We start from the raw sequence: 12,083 nt of genomic DNA, 5'->3' as shown, positions 1-12,083 counted from the left end.
ACATAAGGACAACACAACTGTGTCATGCTCGATATGCACCCAAAGGAGTGTCAAAGGTGTCTTTTAGTGAGTAGTCAAGGGATTATATAATGAGTGAGTAGTACACAGAGTACCAGTCTGACTTGATGTGTCCTGGGAGTGGATACATGTTGTTGGAAAGTATGAAATATCAAAGTTATTTTCATACCGCTCAACAAAATGGAAGTGAATACGGTAAAGTTGTTCAAGCCTTCCTCAAGGTGCTCATGTGTCAAATCATTGTCTTGCTTTGGGAGGTTGTGGTCACACGATAACGGCATGTCGCCACTAAATACTTAGCAATGGGTAACACGTTTGGTCGTGATGCCGAGCAAACGAAGGTCGCCGTGCTACACTACCAACGATACATAATCACTACCAAGTGCAGCGATACCGAGGCCCCCGGACTCTGAACGGGTCGCCGGGGGACTCAATAGTACGCGCAAAGCTGGCGGCCATTGTCCTTTTGGGGCCGTAATCGCCCGTGAAAACACAACAAGTCAGCAGCTGGTCAGCAAGTTGAAAGGTTATAAATGCAACATTTGCGCCGTAAGCACCGCCGGCCAACTCGGGGGGCTGCGGGAGGGACGACTGGTGGGGCGCGTGCCCAAGTGACGACTGTTGCTCAGTTCGTTAGCTAGGTAACTGTAGCGTTTTGATTACAAAACGTTCGTTTCAACACCTGCCCTTTTCCCAGTGAAAAGTTTCAACACTCACATTTTGCAATGTTCTCAGAGTACGTGGAAGTTTAGACACCCGCACTATTCCTAGATAAATATTCCAGTACCACTTCTCACACTCACCCTTTTCATCGCACCCATTTTAAGGGTGAGTGAGGACCCCACTTTTGACAAGTTTGAATGACATCTGTGTAGATGTAGTAGCTATTTCACCCACACTTTTGGTACGATGTGGGCGGTCCCATAAACCATATTTTCTCCAGTGAGTATTCAACACCCACATTATTTGCACAAACTAACCATTTTTGGGTCACATCCCTGATTGGCCGGAAGAGGACACCCGTATTGGGGTCGCGCCAAAAGTCGACTATGCTATACAGCGACGGCATGGGCCGCCTTGTAAACTACGTATATACTTTTGCGTGGGAATGCATTTAAAGTTGCCAGATAAAAATGGAGAAAGCAATACTACCCAGACATTTTGTCTCATCTGTGGGGAATGCGGGTGTTCCACATCTACTTACCATTGAAAATTTTTCAGCAAACACTTTTGTTTTCTTTGTAGGTGTGGTTGCATCAATATCTACCAAGGGTTGTCATCAGAGTTTGTCTGACATGGGTATTTCAAGACCCAATTTTTTAGGGGAAACACAATTGTTAATGTGGAAGCTGTTTGAGCAGGGTGTGTCTCCCCTGAGAGCAGCTGATAGGAGTTCAGCCGCAAGCCCTCACTGGCCAACGCATGCAAATCTACACTCACATGTCCTCCTGTGACCTCCGTTTTGAAACTTTACATTGGAAAGTGTAAAGGGAGTTCTATAATTAAGTCAATTTACTGCCATTGGTGGCATTTGGCATCCAATTCATTTGAACTGAAAGCTCTGACAGAAGACAGAAACAGCAGCATCATTATTACTAATCATTCCAGTTTTAGTGTTCCTAGTGCGGTAATCACTGGGGGTAAATTGTCTCCCTCTAGCGGTATGCAAGATACTTGCAATACAATGCAGTTCAGTTATGTTTCACTTTGGATTGATTATTTTTTATATATATTTTAAGGGGGTGGACAGATCTACCCCTGCATATTGGGATTCAGAATTAATCCCCACCCAATATTTAAAAATATTTTTTCTAGATTGGTTAGATTTCACTTAAGATTGATCTTAAAGAGCACACAAGATGGTCTATTTGAATCCGAATACATAGCAATTTTTAAACGTTGTCATAATGCTCTTATTTTCATGTTCTAATAGTTTATAAATATACTTAATTTTTGCACTCCTAGTCCTTATTAGTAGAAAATTGAGAACCGTTGAAATGCAGTATACAACGCACATTGAGGCTTTATAGCACCCTCTAGTGGGTTCGCCGAACACAGCACATGTTTAGCCAAGATGTGAACTACTAATAAACTCCATTGGGGAAACTGCCATGCGATTTTTTTTTCATACTAATACGCGATTTAAAAACATCCCATACATTCTTATTAAATTCGATGTCATTAATTCTCGTCAAATCTCGTTTCTATCCGCTTAACGGTGCAATATAGAAGAAAAAAGAAAAAAAAACAAGCATTTCCGATTGCACAATCTTCTTGCCAGTGTTTGGTTTTGTGGGTGGTGCCTCTGGCGCATACTTATACCTCACACATGCACCCAATCATTAGCCCATACACACACACACACGCACCTTGAGACGGAGAAGACCATCCATCCACACTTTGTACCAAAATGTCCCTCAGTGGAAAAGTAGCTGTGGTGACAGGAGCTGCTGCAGGAATCGGCAAAGCCTTCAGCGAGATCCTCATCAGGAATGGAGCAAATGTAAGTCTGTTCAATTTTCAAAAAGGGACATGATCATCAGGTTTTTGTCAAGTTCTTTCTAAAAAAAAATGGCTGATGATATGACTCCCCAAAGCAGAGTAGACGTTTATGAAGGAAGAGGAACAAAGTATTGCTTTCCTGAGCGGAATTGATTACTAGCCAACTAGAGCCATCAAGTAAATAAATCACTGAGCACCATATTTTTGTAAAGCTTACTAAAGAGGCATTTTGTCATCTGGAAACACGTTTGTACATGTTGCTTGGATGGGTTTACTTTCCCCTAAGTGTTCTTTAGGTCCAACTGTGGTCTAATCACTTGATTGGACTTCATTTTAGCATGTCAGGCAGATGCTAATCTGAAAAACAATTGCTTAAAGTGATCAAAAGTATTGTCAAAGTTGACTTTGAGTTGTTTTTTTCCATCCGTATGCATTTAAAAATATTTTTAACGGTCGCGGTGACAGGAAGAAGAATGTCATCCGTGTATTGCTGTCAAGGGCAGTCAGGCATGATGACTCAATGTCAGGCTTCCTAGTTGAAATGTATTTGATGTTCTGGATTTCTGGTGTTGCTTTCCGACCCATGTGAAGATAAGATAATGAATGAAACTTTGCAGCAGGCTGTAGTTTGGACCTCCCTTCTTAAAAATAACAAAAATGGAGACTTGCTGGGCTCTATCGACATATTTCTCACTCAGGTGGTTCTCCTGGACGTGAACGAGAGCGCGGGAAAGAGTTTGATGGATTCTCTGAATAAGGAAGCCGGTCAAGGCCGAGCTCTTTTCCTGACCTGCGACGTCAAATCCGAGGAGCAGCTGAAAGGTGAATTCCGTTCTCTTTTCTTTAGTACGAAGCACGATATGTAAAAACAACGTTCACAAGTTCTGTTTGTGTGAAGTCAGAGTAAATTTGATTGGATGACATTCTTCTTCCTGTCCAAACCTGCCTGTCAAATTACACGCTAAACCAACAATCGCGCAGAACGCACATGTCCACATTTTTTTCTCCAAGGGCCATTAAAAAAAAAAAGGTTTCAAGGGCCATATTGAAATAGTTACACTTATCTGTTAAATGGACGATCAGATTTAGTTTTTAAAAAATGTTTTAAAATGGATTTAAAGTTTGGAATCATTGGCTGCCATTGACAGTGATAGACGTCCAATCATGTGACTGGGAGGGGCAAATGAAGGTTATTTTTTTTTATCTAATTGTCTTTCACAGTATTACAACTTGCTGTCATCCACTCTTTATAATATAACATATTTATCATTTACAATTGGCCATAAAAAAGTGCAAACAGTCAAGATAATGGAGTACAAGGTAAACAAAGATTCTTATTTTTTAATTCAATCACTATACAAACTAACATGCATTTTTGCAAGTGTGTTTACTCACTTTTTGTTGTTGTTGTTGTTGTGAATAAGATGCCTTCAAGACCACCACAGACACCTTCGGAGGAATGGACATTTTGTGTAACAACGCCGGCATCCTGGACGAAAATAACTGGGAGCTCACGGTGGACATCAACCTGGTAAGAACTCGGTGACAATAACAATAACAACAACAAAAAATAAAAGCAAAGGCCTCTCCGTTATCTAACCGTAGTTGCCTTTCACGCCTTGGTTCCATAGGTCGGTGTCATCAAAGGGACCTACGCGGCCTTGGAGCACATGAGCAAGTTGAACGGGGGCCGAGGGGGCGTCGTGATCAACACTGCGTCCATGGCGGGTAATCGCAAGGCGCTAATACTAGAAAAGTCCCAATAGATGCACAAAAAAGAAGCTAGTCTAAACAATTAGCCTTTCTTTCACTCACTACAAGAATGTTTGGTGATTAACATTGAAAATTTCTGGCCCACGTCACCCTCTCGTAGGTATCAAACCTCTGCTAAGCTGCCCGGTCTACAGTGCCACCAAAAGTGCCGTGATTAGCTTCTCCAGGGCCATGGCGGTAAGATTCTGTCCTCCTGCACGGCAATGGCGGAACGCTCCATGGCGTGTTTTGTGCACTATTAGGGCGCGTCCACCTTGGGGGGGTACGGCATTCGCTTCAACGCCCTTTGCCCGGCTCTGGTGCAAACCGAGCTGCTGAGCAGTTTAGGAGACAAACTGGGCCAATTCACACACCTGGAGGAAACCACCCGACAAGTGATAGACAAGCTTGGCGTGCTCGAGTGAGTTGGCGGATGGAAGGAATCTCGAAATGAGGGAGGGTTTGACGCCACCGGGTGGTACTTTTCAGTGTCTCGGAGGTAGCGGAGTGCCTTCTGGAGCTGGTGACGGACCAGAGCAAGAACGGAGAAGCCCTCATGATCGCCGTCCAAGGAAAGATGTACACGACGTTCCCGTCCATCGAGCTGGAAACCAAATAGTGTTTCTTGCTCCCAATTCCAAATCCATCTTTGCACATATACTGTAATCTTATTCAATGTATTAAAGCTTTACTGAAGGTGCATTGTTTATATTTTTTTCCTCCTCCGCTCTACTTGAGTTTAGATATTTTAATCATTGTGGTGTATGGCAATAATGTTCATTAAAGTATCTAATCGCTCAAATACTTATTTGCGATAAAAAAAAACAACATCCAATTTTACGCTCTACATATATTTCAACAAAAAATTGATTGACTTTTTTTAAAAAGAATTTTTTAAAACATGTTTCCGCCCGGTCTCGAACCGGGGACCTTTCGCGTGTTAGGCGAACGTGATAACCACTACACTACGGAAACCGATGGTGAAAATTTACCATGTTAGATATATAAAGCAAAAATATCCTGCTATCTTCAGTGTCCACAAGAGGTCGCATTATGATTATGCCTAAAGGAAGAATGGAGACTAGTGTTTATTTTGAATTCCCAAAGCACTTTTTCATATCCTCTCCTTCAAATAAACCCCTTGTGCTGTGGCCTCAGGTGCGGGGATTCTTGCTGTCTGTATGTACCAACTGCAAGTAAGGAAGAAAAATAATAAAAAGTAGAAAATAAACCCCAAATGATTGATTTCAGTGATAAAGTAGTGTTTACTAGAATGTCCATATTCTGAGTGATGTACACTGTCATTTTCATTTTAAAAACACCAAAGAAAAGCAGTAGCTTATGAAGTGTGTCTTTTATTGTTAAAGTTCAATGGACTTCAATAGATATATTTCAAATTCATATCAAAAGGCCTTTCCAGAAACAACGACACAGACCTTCATAAAATGCTTATTTATGATAAAAAATATATAAATGGCCATGACAAATTACCTCAACAATTCAATCAAGTACAATTCCAACCAATTAATTTTTTTATATGTATTACTATTTATACAGTCCACTTATTGACTTTGTTCATCTGATTACTCAAAAAAACCCACATTTCCAAAACCTAAAGTTTCCCCATCTCCCCAAAAACTGTACATGTACCTCGAATCATAGTTGCCTATTATTAACTATTATTATTATTATTATTACTATGACAAATCAGAGCTGGATGAGAGTGATGGCCGACTCGTACCAAACCCAGAATCCTGGATAGACAGGCTCGGTGAAGGAGGTCTTGAAGCGGTGAATGAGAGACATGGTTTCCCCGAGGGAGTAAAAAGAGAGGGTCCCCCCCACGTGGTCTAGGAAGACCCCGATCCGAGGGGAGTAGGGCGCGTTGACTTCTATCTGGTCCTTGTTGTGACGTGCCGAGTAGCTGGAGTCGGAGCAGAAGAGGCTCCAAGATTTGCGGTTGTAGCCGATGCGGCAGCCGTCCCCGTAACCCGTTCTCTTGATCCCTCTGTAGGTGACCCCCATGGCGGCCCCCTCCCCGCTCCAGTCCACCTCCCAGTAGTAGGCGCCGCCCGCCAGGGCCTCCATGCACAGGACTTGGGGCAAGGAGTCAAAGCGAGCCGCGCTGTCGGGGTAAGAATGGGGGTCTCGCTTGAGGGCCGCTTTCCTGTTACTTCGAGAGAGTTGGAGCTGTCGGTAGGCCGTGTTGGGGTCCAGCGTCAGTTGGCAAGCATCTGGGAAAGGGAAGAGGCGTGGAATTTTGGACGCTAGCGCATTTAAAGGGCAGAAATGCTTGATTTCTCAGTTGCCACACCCACTCTATCACCATTTCACAGTTTGAAATCAGAGCAGAGCCCTCGGAATGTCGGTAGGAGGAGACTAAACCAAGCGACCCAAAGATGCCCCTGTCTGTCTTTATATTGAATCACTAAAATCCTCCTACTAATTTGCCAGATCTACCAGAAATTGCATGAGAATCTTTCATGCTGGTTGGTTAAGTCCCCATCACTATTAAGGAAGCCTTTGGTCCAAAACAGTGACTCGTTTTTAGGTCAAAAGTGCATTTTTTTTTCAAATAATAGTGAAATACCGAGGCATTTGACTGAGATTTGATTGGTAGTTTTAGTATATATAAATAATGTATTTTTGTGGGTCAACAACGGAATTTTATCTGGGTCCTACTTTATTATTCTTGCCCTTTAATAGGGAACTGTGTGTCATGAATTTTCCGGTGTCTGTATTTGAGGCTTTTATATGTAGTGCTTTCTATATTGTCAATATTCAATTTTATATATTTGATGTTAACATTTGCACTTGCGTTTTTTAAACTACTGCAATTTTTTTTTTTTTTTAAAGCCAATTAACAGCACAAATGGACAAAACAAAACAATTTGCAGATGAAAAGAAATGCTTGCTTTTGAGTTGAAAAGGGGAGGAGCTATGGAAAAGATGTCTGTGTGGATTCAAGGACATATCAAAGAAATGAGAATTATTGCAGGAGTTGGACGTCACCTGCCTTCTGTCTTTTTCTCTGCAGATCACAGTTGGTGGGACACCCGGCGAGCCCTGCTAGATCTGCCCGGCCTATTATCTGGAATGCCAGAGGTATCAACTTTGACCACAAACACAAAACTAGCAGGAAGAATTGTAAAGTCTGGCGGTCTTGGCCTTGATTGTATACAAGGAACAGACTTTTTTTTTGTTTTTTTAGGTTATTATATTAGCCTATTTCGTTCTGGTCTAAAGTGACTACTTAATACAAATCATTGAAGATGTTACAAAGTTTTTTTTATAGCGAGTCGGTCACATTGTTGGGTTTATTGTGTCGGACGGAAGGAAATGAAGTGCTGAAATGAGCAAGAAAGAGAGAGAGAGAAAAAAAGAAGAAAAAAAACAGGAATTGACGGAAGCGGATTAGCAGGCACTCACATTTCAGGAAGTCGTCCCTGTGCTGTGGTTCCTGGACTTGCACGGCTCTGTATATGGGGGCATCTTCTCCTTTGGATCCAAAAATAACAACTTGAGTACAACATGTCAAACTTAAAATAAGAGACTTTCACTGCCAGAACATTTATTTTCTTCAATCTGGTCAAATAATGATCAACAGATGATTTCTTTTTGCTAGGTTGCACTTAACAAAGCTGTTTTACATCCCTTCCATTGAATTGCATCATAATACCCGTTGAGTCAACATTGTGTTCATGTAAAAACTCAGGAGCAAATATTTGAACTAGTGCCTACCGAGCGACCTCAAATTACACCGCATGGATAATATAAGGTAGCAGTGGGAAAATAGGATATTAGCTACTTCTACTCAAGTTTGGCAAAATGCAGTCCTTCTTTCTAAATGCATTGTTTTCATTGGAAAAAGTGAAGCAGGCCCAAAAAGAAAAACATTTCTATAAGCCTTACTCACCTTTCGATTGGTGTTTCTTTTTGGGATCCTCCAGTTGGCAGAATGTCATTTTGTTTACTGTAAACACATTCATGCGTTACTGTGGTAATCAAATACCTGTGGATTGCAACAATGCCACTTCCTAGTGACAATACTGTAAATCAAGGGTTTACTCCAAGAGCCATTTTGGAAAAAAATCTTAATACTTCCACTTATAATTGTTGCAGAGATGACACGTTTTAAAATGTATTTACAATAAATAATAAAAAAGTGGGGCAACGGGCCGGAGTTCTCCGTTTTTGGACATTCGTGCCGAAAGTGGCGTGCTTACCCGTCTTGGCGACTTTGACCAGTTCGTCGTTGCTGAATTCGTTCATGTGCTGTTTCATCTCAGAGATGGCCTTGGTAACTGGGCCGAAGGTGAAGTAAGGGTTCACGGTCACTGTGGGCAGCTCTTCCGCCTCGGTCTGGGCTATCAGCATGTGGTAGCTCTGATGAGAAAATTCAGGTTATCCTGCTCCATTTAATTTTATATATAGTATATTAATTGTCCACTTGGTCAGAAAGGAGAATGCCCGATTCCGTCATGAGCCATTTACAACTTGTCTTTTCCCTTATTTTATAGGTTTTTTGATCATTTCAAACTGTCTATGCCGTATAACAACATTTTTATGGGATTTAATATTTTTTTTAAGTCAGTTTTCCTGTAAACCGATCTCGTTTTAGCCATTTTGGCTCTATGCCGGATCGTCTCGGTCACTGGTAGCAGACAAAAACGTCATCGGCGACTACTAATATTGTCATGTTTAAGCATGATATTCCCCTTTTCACTATATAAATATAGCATGTCAGCAAGCAATGTACCCGGACAGTCAAGCTGTCAACGTCATATAGAAACATCTACAGAATCTTGAATTTAGTGCACACTGTTTGGGCACCCCGTCCACTTTGGAGAAAAATTTTGACTTTTAAGTGCCCCCTATGTGCCGCGTTGGATTTTTAGGGGATTTACAATCATTAATAAGGGGAGCAATTGGCCGTGGTTGACGTTTATGCATTCATGATACCTGAATAAAGTGGATGTGGTCTTCCGTGCGGGACATCTGAGTGATCTCGCTGTCTCTCCTCTTGAGATCGGAGATCTCGTGGGTCAGACGCTCCACGTGGCCATCGGCGTTGTTGAGAGCCGCTCGCTTATTGGTGGAGATCAGCTTGGCCATCTCTTGCTGCATTCTCTCAATGGAGCGGATCATATCGCTGAGCATCTTCTCGCCTTCCTGCATGGATCTCTGCGCCGAGTTCTGCGCAGGAAACGGAAGGTAGGCCATTCATCAAGTGGCTGATGTTTTTTTTTCATTGCTAGCATCCTGAGCAAAGCTTTCATCGCAGTCGGTATGAAGGAATGTCGAGTGTGTCGTTAGTTGACTTAACTTCCGATTTAATCTGGAAGAGGTTAACCTAGTTTGACTCATAAATCATACTCTGTTCTTCCTCTCTTATAAAATACAACTGTATTTTAATTGCAAATGTATACTCGAGTGCAACCTGTAGCCTGAAAAATACAGTTTTTCTTCTCTTAAGTCCAAAAAACACGGTACACCTCCTCAAACGAACCTTGAGTACGTCCACCGCTTGTTTGAGTTCCTCCATCTGCTTGAGTCGATCGTGAATCCTCTCCTGGATCTCGGCTTGGGTGGCACCCAGGCGTTGCTGCGGAAGGAAAAAACGCGGGTGAACGTATGAAGAAAAACCAGCAAAAAAAAACCACACAAAAAAAACGCAGGCGTTACCCGACCCGAGCACATTCCTCGTCTTTCCTACCTGTTCGTCTGCCCTCTCCTGTTCGGCGGACACCATGTCGTGACCTTTGTGTTCCTTGACCGTGCACAGCACGCAGATGCACATTTGGTCGGTGCGACAAAACAGCTCCAAACCCTTCTGGTGCTGGGGGCAGATCTGTCGGTCCAAATGGCCGATTTCGTCCACCAGCTTGTGTCGTTTAAAAGTGGCCGACTCGTAGTGGGGCTTCAGATGCCTCTCGCAGTAAGAAGCCAGGCACATCAGGCAGGTCTTGACAGCTTTATTCTTCTTCCCCACGCAGATGTCGCAGCCCACGTCTTGCGGTCCGGCCACGTTGTAGTCGGGGGACGGCGGCGGAGGCGGGAAGGAGTCCGAGTTGTGCTGAAGGCTGGAGTAGCGAGAGCCCCCGGCGCGTCGGGGCGTGGGCCTCTTGTTGTAGCTGACCCGGCATTGCGGACACAGGTACGTGCCCGTGTGGTCGGCGTGGTCCCAGTAGGTCTTCAGGCAAATGGAGCAGAAGATGTGCCCGCAGGGAATGGACACGGCATCCCTCAGGTATTCCTTGCAAAGGTGGCAGTTGTCCTGCTCGGACGCCATGCTCTCGTTCCAGCGAGTGATTGGAGATAGTACTGGGCTGGAAGTTATATGGAGTAAACAGAGGGAGAGGCTAAACTGGTTGAGCCGAAACCAGTAAAACAAGGGCGGGGCGGCGAGGACGGGGCACGGGCCGATGTCTTCGTCGGTTTTACTGTGGGGAGAGAATGAAGAAAATGTGAGGTGGCGCGGGCATTGTGTCATCATCGGTTTCCTCATTTTTATCATTGATGGAATTGCATGTGCGAGGGAGGGGCTTCAAATTGAAAGAATCTGGCAGAATGGGCCCATAAATACTATAATTGCATTTGAATGATTGTAGAATAGTAAAGATGAATTAGACGGGCGTATTCCGCCGTGGGTGCGTCCCACTTACGAACGTTGAGCGAGATATCTTAATGTAGCCGCTCGAGTCACATGGCGCTACTAATGAGAGTCTGCTCACGCCTTTTATGATCTGCTCTAGTAACTCATCAGTCTATTCAAAAGGCATCACATGACTGAAGTGATGCATAATTAATTGATTGGATTAGAAGGATTTTGCTGACTAGTTAGCATTTGAACCTTCAACCCTTTTCATAGGGTATTCCATTAAATAGTATTCAATGTAAAATGACTTTTGGAAAAATCCATTTACTTTAATTTGATTCATTTTGTTTTTTAAAATAGCATTCATTTATCTCAAACAATACACAATACATCAAACTGATACTTAAAAATACAATAAGTTTCATTGAGGGGCTGAACCAATTTATTTCTGTTATAGTCCATTTCTATTTGATTCATTTATAAATCTATTCATTAAATATATTTTAAAAAAATCTCCAATAATAAGGAATAATAAAAATTCAAAATATTATGAGAATAATAAATACTTATGATTCATTACTAACTAAATACAGTTACACTTGCCCTTTAAAGGTTTATGGAATTTTTTCAGTCAGCAATGAAACTTTGTTTCTGCAGAGGTGCTTGCAATCACATGAATGTTTTCTCGTCAGAGTGAAGAAAATACCTCTCATTGAATGTTTCATCTTACAGTGAACACAAACACAAACACAAACACACACACACACACACACACACACACACACACACACACACACACACACACACACACACAATCTCAGCCAAGATGGAGTTTCAGGGTTGTTGGAATGGAGTGGAATGCGACTCCACTTGATAGCCCAGATAACAGAGTGGGGCAAACAGATTCCATTGTTAAAGAGCCAAGATGGCCCCTGTTGGGTGGACAGTAACAGGTCTGCTGTCCATCAACAACAGCTGATACGACACAACTGTACATAAATATCGGACGTGGACACCAAAAAAGAAAGGCAAACGTTGTAGTATTGACAAACAACTAACATCAATATTCAATAAGGCCTCTTTTAATTGTAATCAATACAAGGGATCACTTCAGACATTCATTTGGGGGAAAAAACATGTAGCATTGTAGTTATTTTTAGAGGACAATAATGGCATTTAGATAACGTTTCTAGCTTTGCTGTCAATAGACACG

The 12,083-nt window shown here is 42.4% G+C and overlaps 2 protein-coding genes and 1 non-coding gene across 5 annotated transcripts; 1 reads left to right on the top strand and 2 right to left on the bottom strand.

The window, feature by feature from the left end:
- Positions 1-2,345: 2,345 nt before the first annotated feature.
- LOC144067658 (15-hydroxyprostaglandin dehydrogenase [NAD(+)]-like) lies at positions 2,346-4,972 on the top strand. Its single transcript, XM_077591459.1, has 7 exons — positions 2,346-2,521; positions 3,219-3,342; positions 3,945-4,051; positions 4,152-4,248; positions 4,394-4,470; positions 4,536-4,693; positions 4,762-4,972. The coding sequence occupies exons 1-7, from the start codon at positions 2,429-2,431 to the stop codon at positions 4,889-4,891; spliced, it is 786 nt and encodes a 261-aa protein (XP_077447585.1). The 5' UTR covers positions 2,346-2,428; the 3' UTR covers positions 4,892-4,972.
- A 202-nt stretch (positions 4,973-5,174) lies between these two features.
- trnav-aac (transfer RNA valine (anticodon AAC)) lies at positions 5,175-5,247 on the bottom strand. Its single transcript has one exon. It is a non-coding gene; the product is annotated as a tRNA-Val (tRNA).
- Positions 5,248-5,607: 360 nt separating this feature from the next.
- On the bottom strand, positions 5,608-10,708 carry ftr83 (finTRIM family, member 83). 3 transcript variants are annotated; one of them, XM_077591456.1, is made up of 8 exons: positions 9,989-10,707; positions 9,782-9,877; positions 9,235-9,468; positions 8,499-8,658; positions 8,189-8,245; positions 7,702-7,770; positions 7,289-7,363; positions 6,361-6,506 (listed from the first exon to the last, which is right to left on the bottom strand). In XM_077591456.1, the coding sequence occupies exons 1-7, from the start codon at positions 10,562-10,564 to the stop codon at positions 7,311-7,313; spliced, it is 1,245 nt and encodes a 414-aa protein (XP_077447582.1). In that variant the 5' UTR covers positions 10,565-10,707; the 3' UTR covers positions 6,361-6,506; positions 7,289-7,310. The 3 variants fall into 3 exon arrangements, with proteins under 3 accessions (XP_077447581.1, XP_077447582.1, XP_077447583.1); XM_077591457.1 differs by having other exon boundaries at positions 6,376-6,506; positions 7,285-7,363; positions 9,989-10,708; XM_077591455.1 differs by lacking the exon at positions 7,289-7,363 and having other exon boundaries at positions 5,608-6,506; positions 9,989-10,694.
- Positions 10,709-12,083: the final 1,375 nt, after the last annotated feature.

Source organism: Stigmatopora argus, chromosome 22 (assembly GCF_051989625.1).
Source record: "Stigmatopora argus isolate UIUO_Sarg chromosome 22, RoL_Sarg_1.0, whole genome shotgun sequence".
Taxonomy (NCBI): domain Eukaryota; kingdom Metazoa; phylum Chordata; class Actinopteri; order Syngnathiformes; family Syngnathidae; genus Stigmatopora; species Stigmatopora argus.
Note: the sequence above shows the minus strand (reverse complement) of the source record. Positions and strands in the feature narration are given on the sequence as shown.

Excerpts from the sequence above, each read along its gene's own strand:
- LOC144067658 (XM_077591459.1), top strand. The coding sequence starts at position 2,429 with ATGTCCCTCAGTGGAAAAGTAGCTGTGGTGACAGGAGCTGCTGCAGGA. Across the intron at positions 3,343-3,944 it reads ATCCGAGGAGCAGCTGAAAG|ATGCCTTCAAGACCACCACA; the intron begins GTGAATTCCGTT and ends GTTGTGAATAAG. Across the intron at positions 4,249-4,393 it reads CAACACTGCGTCCATGGCGG|GTATCAAACCTCTGCTAAGC; the intron begins GTAATCGCAAGG and ends ACCCTCTCGTAG.
- ftr83 (XM_077591455.1), bottom strand. The coding sequence starts at position 10,564 with ATGGCGTCCGAGCAGGACAACTGCCACCTTTGCAAGGAATACCTGAGG. Across the intron at positions 9,878-9,988 it reads AGGAGAGGGCAGACGAACAG|CAACGCCTGGGTGCCACCCA; the intron begins GTAGGAAAGACG and ends TTCCTTCCGCAG. Across the intron at positions 7,771-8,188 it reads AAAGAAACACCAATCGAAAG|GAGAAGATGCCCCCATATAC; the intron begins GTGAGTAAGGCT and ends TTGGATCCAAAG.